At 38.2% G+C, this 16,675-nt stretch overlaps 1 protein-coding gene across 1 annotated transcript in view; it reads left to right on the plus strand.

Annotated features, from left to right (window-relative positions):
• Positions 1-15,664, plus strand: part of NDC80 (NDC80 kinetochore complex component) — a 71,995-nt gene extending 56,331 nt beyond the window's left edge. Inside the window, exons 12-15 of the mRNA XM_007935618.1 lie at positions 1,739-1,831; positions 3,387-3,517; positions 7,869-7,971; positions 15,527-15,664. Of these exons, the coding sequence (XP_007933809.1) occupies positions 1,739-1,831; positions 3,387-3,517; positions 7,869-7,971; positions 15,527-15,664 (465 nt within the window). The remainder of the gene's footprint in view (positions 1-1,738; positions 1,832-3,386; positions 3,518-7,868; positions 7,972-15,526) is intronic.
• The last annotated feature ends 1,011 nt before the right edge of the window (positions 15,665-16,675 follow it).

Consider the following 16,675-nt stretch of genomic DNA (forward strand, 5'->3'; position numbering starts at 1 on the left):
TTAAAACCCAGCGAGATGCACCTGGTGCATGGGTAACAGCCAGTTTATAGACTGAGACAGACTAGGAAGAAGGAAGAGGCCGTCCACTTCTGAAAGAATTGGCCAGGGAAAACCTTATGAATAGCAAAGAAACACTGTTGCTTAGGGTATCAATTTTTATGCACTCCATTTCATTTTTGACAACTTCCTGTTTTCCTAGATTCATACTTCATACATACCATGTTCCAATTATTAATGGATATTTGAAGCTGTTTCTTCTGGAACTGTTTCTTCTGGAGTCATGCCACAGTAGCAAATGAAGGTCCCAAAAGCTTTACTCCATCCGTGTCTAAAGGTCAACTGTACTTTGTGGAGGCAGCTCTTCCCCAGTCATATTTTGAGTTCCTTGTAACCTGAGAGCCTCATCTTCCTTATCTCAAATAAAAAATTCAGCTTTACTGAATTTTTCCAAAATATATGCACTTTTTTTTTTCAATTCCATGTATGTGTAGAATGATCCTTTAAAACTAAAATGTCAACTGTTTGTATGTGGCTATTTTGTTTCCTCTTGGTCTGTCTGAAGAATATTCTCTGTTAATTACTGGCATCAGCTGATATCAGCATTTGTCAGCAGGAAATGAATTTTAGGAAAAGCTTTTGCTTTCTTCAGTTTTGCTTTCAGCACATCTTAAAATTCATGCTTTAGTGAGGTTAAATGTGGTTACTACTCCTTGGAAGAATGCATGAGTCTAAGCAATTAGCAACTATCATAAAATAAAATTAATATAAATAGTTCTATTTAATATCCCAGAAAGTGAGTACATAAATAGAAAGCTAGCTAACTAGCTAAAGTAGATAGAATTAGACTTTAAAACTAGAGATCAAAAACAATTTATATTTATTACTATGTTAAAAGGAGCTCTGGTGGCATAGTGAGTAAAGTGTTTGGCTGCTAACCAGAAGGTTGGTGGTTCAAACTCACCATCTGCTTCACAGGAAGAAGATGAGACAATCTACTTCTGTAAAGATTTATAGCCTTGGAAACCCAGTTAGGGTCAGTATGAGTCAAAATGGATCAAAGGCAGTGAGTTTGTTTTGGAATATGTTAATATAATAGTATTGATATATGTGGCTTATTAACATTATATGTAATATATGCAGTAACATCTAATAGTGCTTTAAAAAACCGCTTTCCCAGCCATTCGTGAAAGAGCAGGAGCTCTGGTAGCGTAGTGCCTAAGGCACTTGACGGCTAACCAGAAGGTTGGCAGTTCAAACTCACCAGCCACTCCTCGGAAGGAAGGTTGGGCAATCTACTTCCATAGTGATATCGCCTTGGAAACCCAAGGAGGGGTCGCTATGAGTCGAGTCTGACTAGATGCCACATAGCAGCAACAACAGTGAAAGAGCAGATATTAGTAACCTTATTTTACTGAGAATTAAACTGGAGTTTGATTTCTAACTGGTGTCCTACTTTACCACCTTGAAAAAAATATTTTTTCTGAGCCATTATATATGTTTCCTTTTCTAAGGGCATTTTATTTTTATTCTAAATAGAAATTAGACATCAAAAAGCCTAAGTTTCTTTGAAATGAATTTATTTTGAGGAATGTAAATTTGTTGGACAAATGATAGATGAGAGTCCAAAAGGACCAGAAGAAATCATATAGTTGATTGCCTAAAAACGTTCGATAAGTTGTTTTAAAAAATTGATTTTATATATAGTTATAACTTCTCAACCAAAGTTTTATTTTCCTAGTTGAATATAATGGTAACAGAAAGCAAGAGATGTGTAAAATCTCTGAAAGAAGAAGTTCAAAAGCTGGATGACCTTTACCAACACAAAGTTAAGGTAAAAACTTTGTCACTTTTTGTATGAGTTAGCCAAAGCTGTGTCAGGATTGATTGACTACGCACATATTTTAACATCAGAACTGAAACTTTAAACAAACAAAAAACATTTTTTAAACATAACTCCCTTTCTGTGGGGGAGCTCTGATGGTGGAGTGCCTAAGGCATTTGACTGCTAACCAGAAAGCTGGCAATTCAAACCCACCAGCCATTCCTCAGAAGGAAAATTGGTCAATCTACTTCCATAGTGTTACTGAACCCTAATAAAGCCTTTTTGTAATTGTAATTTCCCAGCAAGAGTCATTGTAAACTGACTTCCCTGGCCAAATTCCAAAGAGTATTTCTGTGAAATCAAGAATGTGGGTAAAATAGCAAAGTTGATTCCCACTCCATGTCCCCCACCCCTAGCCAGTGTTTCTTAGGGAAGTACTCAGATGACTCTGTTCATCACACTTAGACAGTTTATGTGAAAATTTTAACCATGCTGATACTTCATACATAGTTATGCCAACAAAGTTGCAAAACTTTTCTCTTGACCTGTACCATATTTAGAGCCTATACATTTTTTTTTGTTTTTAAGTTAGTTGTGAAATTTTTTAGCAATTAACAGCACTTAATATGACCTATAATTACAGTGTGAGACATTTGTTAACCATTTTTATTTTTCATTTGTCCTCCATGACAGTACGTGAGTTTATTCTCTGAAGCATTCAAATGAAGGGCTTTGATAGTTTATCTTGATAAACCTGATGAATTGGGGCTACTTTGCCTGTGCATGGTAGTTTAACTTAATATAATAGTAAATGTTTAAGGTATGGTTAGGTAATAAAAAATTTTGAAAAAATATATGATAAGGTATGGAAACATATAAAGATTTATTATACTCACAGTGCCTGATGTTCACAGCACCCCCAGCAGGACCACACAGGAAACACAGGGGCTGTTACAGGCAGAGATGCAGCGGGACTGTGGGCAAGCATCTTTATAGGGGTTTTAGTAGAAAATGGGACAGACAAGAGGTCAGGGTACATGGGGAATTTATTGGTCAGCTGTATTTGAAATACTTTAAGGTTTGAGATGTTTAACAAAGGGGAAGAAACTGAGGGAACTTCTTATCTAGATATAGCAGACGTGGGTGGAGAAGAGTTACTTTGTTGGCTATTAAAATATCATTTACAGAAGCTAAAAAATATGATTAATGCACATAGTTAATGCAAATGTAAAATGATAGCTGTGTAAGAGTTATCCAAATTGGACATAAATTAGTCTTCCTTGGTGCTCATAGGGAAAAAAAACTTAAAATAGCATAAAATTTTCTAGTTCAGGCTTGAAAATACTGCTGAATAAATCCTATACAGGCCTGTTTAAAAGGTTATATCTATGTTTATGGTATGGAATTCCCAAAGGAGCACTTAAAGTCTTTTCACATGTAAAGAAATAAGCATATTGATAATAAAAATGATGGAATATGATAAAAGAAATGTTTTGAAAATAATCTTTCTGGAGTATATAAAATATGAATATCAAAAACTCATAGCCATGACTTTATCCTTCAGGAGGCTGAAGAAGAGGACAAAAAATGTGCCAGCGAGCTTGAGTCCTTGGAAAAACACAAACATCTCCTGGAAAGTGGTGTTAATGAGGGCCTCAGTGAAGCAGTGAATGAATTAGATACTATTCAACGGGAGTAAGTTCATCTTTCCAGCATTTATAATGTTTCAGATTAGTTATTTGATATTTATGTAAAACTAGGTCTATTGTGATTTACTTTATATTATAGACCTATTTGGAGTAGAGAGTGATACTTAAGCAGAACACTGTTACTTAAAATTAAAGGTTTGTTTATAACTTGAGATACTTTATCTACAGATATGTTCTACTACTATTATAGTTATTGCCACCAAAACAAATCATTCATTTTTAGATATAATTTATAAATGACTTTTAATCCCTAAAACCAACAGAAAATTTAAATTGAAATAACTTTATTAGTGAATTTTAATAAAACCACTCATATTTTAAGATATGTTTTTTTGAAGTTAAGTATATTTATACTAAAATATAATGTAATTCGACTATATACAGTCCTATAAAACAGATCTACCTTCTTAAAAATCTCCCTGCTTTGCAAAATTGTGGAATAAAAACCTCAACACTTATGAACAGCAACATTCAAAAACTTCATCAGTGATTCACATAAGCAAAAGACCAAAAAAAAAAAAAACCAAACTCACTGCCGTCAATTCGGATCCGACTCATAGCTACCCTTTCTTGGATTTCCAAGGCAGTATCACTACAAAAGTAGATTGCCCAACCTTCATTCCGAGGAGTGGTTCGTGGGTTTGAACTGCCATCCTTTTGGTTAGGAGTCAAATGCTTTAGGCACTACGCCACCAGAGGTCCCAAAGCAAAAGACAGGAAGGAAAAACATTAGTCCAATTTTATATATTAAATGGTTAAGAAGTACAAGTGCTATGAAAATTACAATATTTTACCTTCAAAAAGACCTAAAGTTCATTGGGGAACTGTGTATTGGAAAGAATTGCAGCTTGTGAGTTATTATAAAGAGGTAGAAAGAGTATTATCTGAAATCAGATGGAAGATTGTAACACTAGCTACAGATGAGTGTGTGGCTTATAATATATGCAGTGAACAGACAGCTGGTAGACTTATGAAGTAAATGCATTTTGTGTATTCCTATGCATTTGAATTCTCTTGGGTGTCATTTTCTGGGCTCACTTCATGTTTCTCATGTTGGAAATCAGCATAAGCAAAGGCAAAATTTTCATTATGCTCAAATTGCTACCTAATACATGAACCAAGTTGGAACAAATTTCTGCTTCTAAATAAGCATTATAGCAGAACTGACTGTATATTGTTACATTTCTTAGAAGTTATTTATGTTCAAATAATACATTGTCAAATTTTCTCTACTGATTTCCATTACAGTTTTTAAAACACATAGGAAACATTTCAGACACACTATATACTAACTGGGAGCTCTGGCAGCATAGTGCCTAAGGCACTTGACTGCTACCCAGAAGGCTGGAGGTTGAAACCGACCAGCCACTCCTGGGAAGGAAGATGGGGCAATCTACTTCCATAGTGATACTGCCTTGGCACCCCAAGGAGGGGTCACTATGAGTCAGGTCCAACTCGACAGCACATAACAACAATAAATATACTAACTAGAACTAATACTAGTGGCATCCGGTATATAATTCTCTCATGAACCAGGATACATGAAAATATTGAATCCATAGGCTCTGTGTACACTCATATAAAAATATATACGTTTTTCTTACTTTCAATAAAAAACCAAACCCTGTGCCATCTAGTCAATTCCAATTCATAACAATTGTATAGGACAGAGTAGATCTGCTCCATAGGGTTTTCAAAGCTGTAAATATTTATGGAAGAAGACTGCCACATCTTTTTCCCAAGGAGAGGCTGGTGGGTTTTAACTCAGCATCAGAGCTTCCAGGGCTCCTTTCATCTCAGTGGCCCTCAAATAATGAAAAAATTTAAGGTAACAAGTAAAAGCTTTGAGATGGTCGCAACTCTATTTCCTTATACCCACTCCTCAGTTATTGATATGGTTAGGTTCCAAAGATCAGGTCTTTATTTGAAAATTGTGCATTATATGAGAATGGAGAATGACCACATCACTTTACCCCCTCACCTAGTGAGCATTCCATCAGGCTTCTGCTGAGATCACCTGCCACCACCTCTCCCTCCTTGGTATCATCTCAGGAGAGCTTAGCCTCCGCTACCACCCACAGGAAAGGGCTTCCCAGCTTTCCAGAGCCAGGACGACCCAAGTACCACCCCGTTCTGCATCCTTGAGATCCCCTCCTTCTTCCACCCTCACTACATTTTCAAGATGGCTGGTCCTAGCTTATCCCCTAAACAACCCCAAAATTCCTTTGATGGCTTTGTTGAGGACAGGGTAGGAGGGGCTGGGTGCACGCTGCCTGTTAGGTGCCCTCTGCTAGGCCTTGGCTCAAGCATCATCCCCTGTCTCTCACTGGGTAGCCCTGCCTCCCTCTTGCCCCATGTCCTCCTGAAAATCGACAATCTAGAGCCTCCTCAGACCTCCTCAGAGGCTCAGATAGCCAGGCCCAGCCTCTACCCTTGACCTGAAACTGCAACTGCCATTGGCCATTCATCTACTGACCCCACTCCTGCACAAGTACCAGTCAGCTGATATAAAATCCCACAGGTCTTGGGCACCCAAGTGCTCTCTTAGCATTCCTGCCAACCACAGCCCAGCTCTGGGTTCCCTCCTCGTCCCTGGCCCAGAGTCCTACCTTCAGGACACTAGAAGCCACTGCTCTTAACTCAGTCCCCTGTGGGCAGCCAGGATCTGCTAGGCAGCATAGTGGACCCACCAGCCCTATTCTACACCCCCTCCACTCCACCCAGCACCCCAGTGGCTCAGGAAGACTACACCGCTTCTCCCCTCCCAACCGAAAACCAAATACTGCCGAAACGACTCATAGAGGCCCCTCCTTGGGTTTCCAAGGTGGTATCTCTACAGTACATTGCCCAATCTTCCTTCCAAGGAGTGGCTGGTAGGTTTGAACTGCCAGCCTTCTGGTTAGCAGTCAAATGCCTTAGGCACTACGCCACCAGAACTCCCTCTCCCCTCCGAGGCAGTAAAATATTACGCACTGGGAGCTTCCTTTCTATGTGCACACAGGATCCACTAATCAGACCAACCCCACTGCTGTCGAGACAGATCTGACTCATAGCGACCTCTCCTTGGGTTCCAAGGTGATATCACTGTAGAAATAGATCACCCAGTCTTCACTGGTCAAAATTACGCCGTCAATGGGCAAATGTTCAGATAGTAGATTTTTCAGTACTGTCGGAAAGGTGAAATGTCGGATAATGCTATAATCAATAAGCAAGGAGTGGGTTTATTAGTAGGCTGGGGTAAGGAGCTGTGGTAGTACAATGGGTAAGCACTTGACTGCTACTGAAAGGTTGGCAGTTCAAACTCCATGGGAGAAAAGATCTGGTGATCTCTCCTACATTCCCCTTTACAGATTATAGCTCTGTCCTGTTCTATAGGATCTTTATTATGAGTTGAAATTGACTCAGAGCACACAAGAACAGTGGGCACTAAGGGTAGTAAACTCAATTGTGATTTGTTTGATCTGCAGTTTTGAATTAGAATTTGAATGCCTAAAGGCAGTACTTCTGCTTTCTAGCTTAAAGTATGGCCCCTAGACTTTAGTCATAAACAATGCATCAGTCATCTACTCCTCCTTCACAAGTATCTAACAATCTTGCCCCTGAAATCTTTTGAATTTACAATCTTGTTGGAGGCTCAGTTAAGACTATTTTATCTGGAAATTTATATCTTAAAGCATGAGATTTTGGTATTTTGTTTGATACTCACCTAGACCTTGAGTCCTTATCTACTAACTAAGATGGTAAAGAGAGCTTTGGTGGCGTAGTGCCTAAGGCGTTTGACTGCTAACCAGAAGGCTGGCAGTTCAAACCCACCAGCCACTTATCGGAGGAAAGGTTGGGCAATCTACTTCCGTAGTGATACCTCCTTGGAAACCCAAGAAGGGGTCACTATGAGTCGGATCCAACTCGACAGCAGTGAGTTTGGGTTTTTGAGATGGTAAAATACTCAAACATATAATAACATGATGAAATTATTTTATTCCATATCATAAATGTTTAATCAGTTCTTCAAGGAGAGCTCAATGTACAATCTTTGTGTTTAATGTAGTTAGCACTCTTAAATCAGGAAGTACTGTTTTGGTACATAATTTGAGTCAGTAAACCAACTTCTTTATTGTGTTTCTGCTAGTATATTAACCTATCTTGCAAAGAATCCTTGAAGATGTTTTCATTTGTACATTAATTAATAGCTGGACATCTATGAATTATACTGATAAGAAGTAGCACATACTTGAAAACCAGCTTGGTTTCATTGAATGTGGAAATGGGAAGTGAGTTAAATAGAACTGATATATTAGTTTTTCCTAGACAGCTTAAGCAAGAGTCTTATTTTACAGATACCAGCTAGTTGTACAGACCACAAGTGAAGAGAGACGAAAAGTGGGAAATAACTTGCAGCGTCTTTTAGAAATGGTTGCTACACATGTAGGGTCTGTTGAGGTAAGTTTGTGAAGCTCTTTCCTACATTTTAAGAAAGTTGTTTGTTTAATATATATTTCTGTCTTGATTCTATAGAAATTAAATGATAAATTTTATTTTTATGTAAAATATGTCTAGTAAAAATTTATCAAAAGAATCCTGTCTAGTGGTGTGGTAAAGGAGATTCAGGGGATACTAAAGTATTTTATAAAGTACTAAGGTAAACAATATATGCCAGGCCATATTCTACATACTAAAAACATATTAACACATTGAAGGTTTCATTAAGATTGAGATGGAAGTCCATATTTTATGAGGAATGTGTTTCCTTTCTATAAGGTCATATAATATGAACTCTTACATGAGATAAAGAATTTCTGAAACATAGTGTATTTACCTTAGCCTCACTCTTCACATAGCTTTGAAAGTTCAATAATAAAACTATTCCTCCAACCTGGTGTATAGACCCCTCCGGAAAACTAAGACAAATTACTAAACTTTGAAACTCCTGGGTAATTTATTAGGTGATAATATTTTTCTAGATTAGAGTGGTTTGGGGGGTACGAGGGACTCATTATACTGTACCACTAGGCCGTTTATTGAAAACATTATGAGCATGTAATACCCTGATTGCCATGATCTTTCCTGAAAGACATTGAACTCTTGCTTTCTTGTTTGACAAATCTCATTGCTTAGCAGTAAGTACTAAGAAAAACAGTGTGGAATACTACATCAGAAAACCTTTGTTCTACCCAATTCTACCAAATTCACCTGCTTCATGACTCTGTAACCTTGCATGGATCTTTTTTAGCCAGAATTGCTCACAGACCAGAAAATTATTTGAGTAATTATTTTCTCAGTTCTCCCAAAGACAATATGTTCTGGATGATAGGAGAAAAGTTTCATGACGTACAATGGATGCCTTGGATTGAGAAAGTCCACTTATAAGTGCCACTTCTTTTGGCCTTTAGCTTCTTCATCTACAAAGTGAAAGGGTTGTACTAATAATTTCCGATATCCCTACCACTTGTAACTTTCTATTACCTATACCTACTAGTCTATCTTCAGAAGTGTTAACTTTTCACTAGGGATTTGTGTGAAAAATAACTACAACTATTAAAGTTGAAATCAGTTAACATAAAGTCTTACATTTGAAAATCTAATGGAAGAGTACTATTAATTTATAGTTATTTTTTATACAGTTCATTGTCGATCAAAAACAGCAGACCAAATTCAACAAACATTTACTTGAGCACTTTGCACTATGCCAGATTTACAATTGGCTGATGATTCTGTTAAATATTATAACACAGAAAGGCAAATGAGTCATCATTAAACCCTAGAGGGAAATATTATGCTGAGTGAAAAAATTGAACTAAAGAAAACAGGGAAGTTTAGATCTAATAGTATCTTTAGGAGGTATATTTTTCTCATGGGACAGAGTGTTTCTTTAAGCAGTAACTGGTTGGAGTCCCATACAGGTCCTTTCTCTGACAAAACTAGAGACTTCTGGTAAGATGGAGGAATAGGCAGACAAGCAACACGGACCCTCTTCAACAAAGAAAAGAAAAACCAATTGACAGGGATATAGAAGATAATCCTGGAGCCCTGAACTTTGAAAGGAACTATACAGAAGTGGATTAGTCACCAACTAGTGGAAAAACCAGAACAAAAACAGTGAGTACAGAGATGGTTGGAACTGCGGACTGTCAGCTACTCTGATGGGACCAACAGCCTGAATATTTCCAAGTGGTATTAGGACCTGAGAATTGACCTAAAGATCAGCCCTGGTCGCCAGGGGCTGCAGGAATGACTGCACTGGTGGCCTATGACTAGGATGGGAAACAGCAAGGAGGAAGACAGCCTGAGCTGTTGACTTTCTGCTGTCCGGAAGGCACAGCCATTTAGATTGGTCACACGTGGCAGCCATTTTAAATATTTAAAGTGATCAAAGGCACAGCCATTTTGAATGTTTACAAGTGGTAGCCATTTTGGATATTTAAACTGGCCAAGGGCGCAACCATTTGGAATGTTTACAAGTGGCAGCCATTTTGGATTTTAAAGTGATAGCGTTCTTATTCAGATTCCAGGGACCTAAGAATAGACTCTGTTTGTCAAGGTCAGCAGGGGCATATGAGAGGCTGACAACAGAAAAAGAGACAGGTGTTGAGTGTATAAGTGATGTCAACTAGCAAATAGAAGAGCACAGTACCCTACTTATAAAGAAAATGAAAATCATGGGCAAGTCACACCAACACACAATCACCAAATAAATACAAACACAAAAAAACATGACAATGCCTCGGAGACAACAGAGCATCACAGACCACACAAAGAAGCAAGATAAAGCAGGAAAAATAAGGGACCAGGATACAGATCCAAAATACATCCCTGAGGAAGATGCAACATTGGAACTCCCTGATAAGGAATTCAAAAGAATTATTTTTAGGTATCTTAAATGTATTAAGAGACAGATCAAGGAAACCACAGAGAAAACCCTACAACAATTTTGAAAGACAATACAAAAACAAAAGGACAAAATGAAATGAAAAATTAGAAATGATACAAAATATACACACAGAAATCCAGAAGATTAATACTAAATTTTCAGAAATAGATAAGACATTGAATGGATAAAGGTGCAGAACTGAATCAATGGAAGACAGAATTAGGGAGATTGAAGGCAAATAACTGAACACTTCTTTGGAAAGCGATAAATCAGGAAAAAAATGAAAACAAAATGAAGAAAGCCTGAGGTTCATGTGGGATACCATCAAAAGGAATAACCTATATGTAATCAGAATTCCAGAACAGGAAGAGAAATAAAACCAGAGAGAAAACTGTTGAAGATTTGTTGGAAGAGAATTTTCCTGGTATGATTAAAGATGAGAATATATCCATTCAGCATGTCCAGTGAACCCCAAAATGATAGACCTCCAAAAGAAAATCACCCAGACATATCATCATCAAACTTACCAAAACCAAAGACAAAGAAAGAATCACGAGAGCAGCATGGGAAAAACAAAAAGTTACCTACAAGGGGCAGCAAATAAGACTAAGCTTGGATATCTCGACAGAAACAATGAAAGTGAGAAGACAATGGAATGGTATATATAAAACCCTGAAAGAGAAAAATCTCCAACCAAGAATTACGTACCCAGCAAAACTGTCCCTCAAATATGATGGTGAAATTAAGACATTTCCAGATAAGCAGAAATTAAGGGAATTTGTTAAAACCAGACCAGCCTTAACAAGAGATGCTAAAGGGAGCCCTTTGGACAGAGAAGCAACAACAACAAACAACACTGACCGTTAATACACATGATGACATAACCCAGAAACCAATCCAGTTATGGAAGTATCCAAAGTAAAGAAGCCTACAAGATTGTAAACAGGGAACCAGAGACATCAATTGACAAATGAGGACAACTACAAACCAAAAGAGGGAAAAACTGTGTCATTACAGAACTTCTAGATGGTAGGGAAGTCAGGACAACTACAAGATAAAACAGACTGTTCTAAACTTAAGAAAAATTATAAACCTTCATATCAAAAAAGAGGACCAGCATAAATACTCAGCAAATAATAAAACAATAGCAATGAGGGAAGTGATAACACAATGCATAAACAAAATGAGCTCAGCATAAAAAATTATATGGAACAAAGAAATTGACACCATGAAAAAGTACATAACCAAAATGACAGCAAGAAATTCATATTTGCCGATAATTACATATCTGGCAAGGGACTTATCTCTAAGATTTATAGTGGAAGAGTGAATGACCAAACTATGGTACATACACATAATGGAATGCTATGCAGCACTAAAAAAGAATGTAGAGTCTGCAAAACACTACATAATATGGATGAACTTTGGAGTACATTATGCTGAGTGAAATACGTCAATCACAGAAGAACAAATAAAGTATTAGTTCGTTGTTGGGGAGGGTCAAGGAAAACTTTATACATGGAGGGAAACTTTCTTTGTTGGTTGCCAGGGGTTGCAGGGGAGGGGAGAGAAGGGAACACTGAAAAAAAGAAATGCATTGACACATGTCACTTTAGTTTTGTGTATTTCACTGTAAATAAATTATATTTCAATAAAATGCATTTTAAAAAATAATCATAACAAAACCAAATTCACTGCCATCAAGTCAATTCTGACTCATAGCAACCCCCATTGGGTTTCCAAGGCTGTAAATCCTTACGGAAGTAGATGACCCCATCTTCCTTACACAGAGCTCCTGGTGGGTTTGAACTGCTGACCTTCTGGTGAGTAGCTAGATGCCTCGTCCACTACATCACCAGAGCTCCTTTGTCTCTGATTAGAGCCCCGTAAAGGTCCCGTAAGGAGCTCTGGTGGCCTAGTGGATAAGACATTTGGCTGCTAACCAGACAGTTGGAGGTTTAAACCCACTAGCTGCTCGGAAGGAGGAAGATGAGTCAATCTACTTAAAAGTTTTACAGCTTTGGAAACCCAATGGGGGTCGCTATGAGTCGGAATGGGCTCGAAGGCAATGAGTGGAAAGGTTCTATATCTGACTAGATGTTCCAGACCATGGGCAAAGTATAACCTGGAGGGCAAATTGAGACTGTGGCCTTCTTTTTTTGTTTATTTATTTATTTATATTTATTTTAATTGTGATTTGGGTGAGAGTTTACAGCACAAATTCATCTTCTGTACAGCAGCTCACATGCACTTTGTCTCATGACATTGACTACAATTTACCACAGTGCAACAACTCCGCTCCCACTTCCTCATAGTTACCTCTTCCCTGTGTCCATCCCTCCATGCACTCCTGCCCTGTGAGCTGTCTCCCTGTGCATAAACAGCCCTTCTATTCTCCCATGATTATTCTCTCCAAGGAGTACATCTACCTAATGTGAATGTTCAGCTCATATGCCTGTCTTTTGTTTGGCTGAAAGCCACAAGAATGAGTTCAATTCCAGACCTGAAGGGCAGCTAGTGGCCATAGTCTCAGTCATTCCATCAGGCTCTAGCAGACCAGCAGACTTGTTTGTCCCTCTCTTTCCTCCCGCCCCTGCCAAATGATTTTGAGTTTTGTTCCACATTGTTCTCCCACTCTACCCAAGTTCTCCTGCATAGATCCCCCTCTAAATGGTTGACTGTGGTAGCCAGGCACCGTCTAGTTCTGGTCTCATAGTCATATAGGCTGAGAATCTCATGGTGTACCAGTCACTTGGACTAATTATTTCCATGAATCTTTGGTTTTCTTCATTTTTCTTTGCTCTGGACAAGGAGAAACCCATCATTGCATCTAGAGGGCCACTTGCAAGCTTTTAAGATCCTGGTCACCACTCCCCACAGTAGGATGTGGAACAATGTTTTATGCAGTATGTTATGCCAGTTGAGTTTGATGTCCCCTGCGACTATGGTCCCGAGACCACAGGTCCAACTACTCACTCCCTCTGGGTAGCTGGCTGTGGTCAGGTGACTACAGCCTTGTCCCTTGTCAGCTCTACTATCCTGGGAATTCTTACAGAACATAACAATATACTTGTAGAAACATTGTCTGAAGACAGTGACTTTCTTTTGTAAATAAAGTTTTATTGGAACACAGCCACACTAATTTGTTTCTGTACTGTGTGTGGCTGCCTTTGTACTACAACAGTGAAGTTGAATAGTTATGACAAAGACTATCTGACCCTGTCAGTAAGTTGTACACCTGTAAAAAAGTGAATTGGCAAAAGTTGTGTGATATATTTTTTTTAAATGAGTAGCTACTATGGCTACTTACATCTAACCAAAGACCTCATGGAATTTGGTTTCTTGGTTTGGAGGTTTAGGGTCATGGTTACAGGAGACATCCCAGTTTATTGGCCTACTGACACGTATAGTGCTTCTGTTATGCCTCCTAGTTCTATGCATAGTGCCTGGGGTCTTAAAACTTGTAAGAGGCCATCCCAGACACAACAATTGGTCTGTACTTGCCTGGAACAACAAAGGAAGAAGTAGCCAGGAATAAAAGGAAGATACGAAATGGGTGCTTAATTGCTTCCTTTGCCATGAAACCGGGAGAACTAGATGATGCCCAGATAACATTACTGAGCATTTTAGTCAAGGATTCTGTAGCCGAATCCTGATTAATAGAGGGAACATGGAGAACAGAGTTGCAAATTCTCATGGACTTCAGACTTCTGAAGCCATGAAGTTTGGTTGAACTCCTGAAACTGTTGCACTGAGATAATCTTTAAACATTAAACAAAAAATCTCCCCTGAAGTCTTCTTAAAACCAAACAATAATTTAGTTTAAGTAGTGGTTAAGGCATTTGATTGCTAACCAGAAGGTCAGTGGTTCAAACCTACTACCCACTCCACAGAAGAAAGATGAAGCAGTCTATTACCATAAAGATTTACAGCCTTGAAAACCCAATGGGGTCTCTATGAGTGAGAATTGACTCAATGACAGTGAGTTTGGTTTGGGTGAGAGTAAAATATCTTCTTTAAGCATTAAGCTCCTTGAAATATCTATGTGGAATCAAATTGACAACAGTAGCTTGAAATATTAGATATGAACCTTGTGGACAGAGCTTCAAACTGATTCAAAACAGTTCAGTCATGGCTAAAGGAGTGTATAGCATTGCATACCAATCAGCTCTCTTCCGTGTGGGATTTTGACTCATGTAGCAAACAAGCAGCAGTGCACTACTGCAAGATGGTGACTGAGTGTATGATGGGCCTGCATGGTAAATATAAAAGTGCTCCTATTATTCCCATTCTTAACTTACAACTGTTATACTGTTGTTTCTATTTCACAAGTAAAGACTTTAAAATAAATAAATGAATTTTTTTACATTAACAATTGTTCATTGTTTCCATAGAAACATCTTGAGGAACAGATTGCTAAAATTAATAGAGAGCATGAAGAATACGTATCTGAAGATCTCTTAGAAAATATTAGAGAAACTGGAGACAAGTATAAAAAGAAAGCTGCTCTACTTAAGCATCTTTGAGTGAGGGGCTACTCGGGTCAAAATTATACATGAAAGAGATTTGGTTGCTATGCAATGGGTACCCACCATTGACCATGACTGAACTGTTTCAAACTAGTTCAAAGCATTGCTTAGGGGACAGTGAGTTGATCTTAGTGAGGAAGAACAACTCTGAAAAGAAGGGTGAAAATGGTTGCACAACTTAAAGAATAATATGATCAGAGTCACTAATTGGTACATGTAGAAAATGTGAATTGGCATATATTTTGCTGTGTATATTCCTAACAATGACAAAATTTTAAAAACAGACAAAAGAACCAAAATAAAATAAAAATCACTGTGAATCCTCTACCCCCCCCAAAAAAAAAAAAAAAACTATAGATAGATAATACAAACACACACCCCATTCAGTAGAGTACTTACCTCTGGGGTAGGAAAATGGGGAATGTGATTAGAAAACCAAAATGAGCCTGCTATTTTCTTATATATAAGAGTGCTCCTTTTATTCCCATCCTTAACTTACAACTGTTATACTGTTGTTTCTATTTCACAAGTAAATTTCACAAGACTAAAATAAATAAATGAATGTTTTTACATTAACAGTTGTTCATTGTTTCCCTAGAAACATCTTGAGGAACAGATTGCTAAAGTTAATAGAGAGCATGATGAATACATATCTGAAGATCTCTTAGAAAATATTAAAGAGATTGGAGACAAGTATAAAAACAAAGCTGCTCTACTTAAGGCTTCTAATGAATGAAGATGAAAACTTGATTATCTAAGCAAGAACTTTTTAAACAGTGTATATTTTTAAATGTTCTCTAAGTTTGAAAATTCTTTAACATATCTTATACCTTGTCATAACCATATCTTCCCAACTCTGAAATATTTTGTATGTTTTATAAATCTAGTTCATTAACTTAAAATATATATAGCTTGATAATAAGCTTTTGAATTGTTGTTATGTTTAGATGTGTACTTTGAGTTAATAAAAATGAATCAACAGTGTGTTTCCCTCATTTTTCTTTTCCTCCCTTGTTAGTCAGTGAAAAAGGGGAAGACGCTCATTGAGGTAGATTGACACAGTGGCTGCAACAGTATAAGCATAGTAAGGATTGTGAGAATGGTGCGGGACCAGATATGTTTCATTCTGCTGTACATAGGGATGCTGTGAGTCAGAGCCAACTCACCAGCATCTAACAACAACAACATCTTCAGACGATAAGATACTATGGCCTTAAACCAGGAGTCAGCAAATTTGTTACTGTTGTTAGGTGCCATCGAGTTGTCTCCAACTCATAGCAACCCTACGCACAGCAGAACGAAACACTGCCTGGTCCTAAGCCAGCTCCATGATTCTTGCTATACTTGAGCCTATCGCCGCTGCCACCATGTCAATCCATCTCGTCAAGGGCCTTCCCCTCTTTCGTCAACCCTCCCCCTTACCAAGCATGACATCCTTCTCCAGGGAATGGTCCTTTCTGACAACATGACCAAAGCATTGTGAGACCAAGTCTCACCATTCTCACCTCCAAGGAGCATTCTGGCTGCACTTCCTCCAGGACAGACCTGTTGGTTCTTTAGCAGTCCACAGTACTTTCAGCATTCTTCGCCAACACCACAGCTCAAAAGCATCAACTCTTCTTTGTTGTTGTTGTTGTTAAGTGCTGTCCAGTCGTTTCCAACTCATAGCGACCCCATGCACAGCAGAACGAAACACTGCCCGATCCCGCGCCAGCCCCACAATCCCTGCTATACTTGATCCCATCAT

This window comes from Orycteropus afer, unplaced genomic scaffold, assembly GCF_000298275.1.
Source record: "Orycteropus afer afer isolate SDZICR_OR568_19922 unplaced genomic scaffold, OryAfe1.0 scaffold00030, whole genome shotgun sequence".
Lineage (NCBI taxonomy): Eukaryota > Metazoa > Chordata > Mammalia > Tubulidentata > Orycteropodidae > Orycteropus > Orycteropus afer.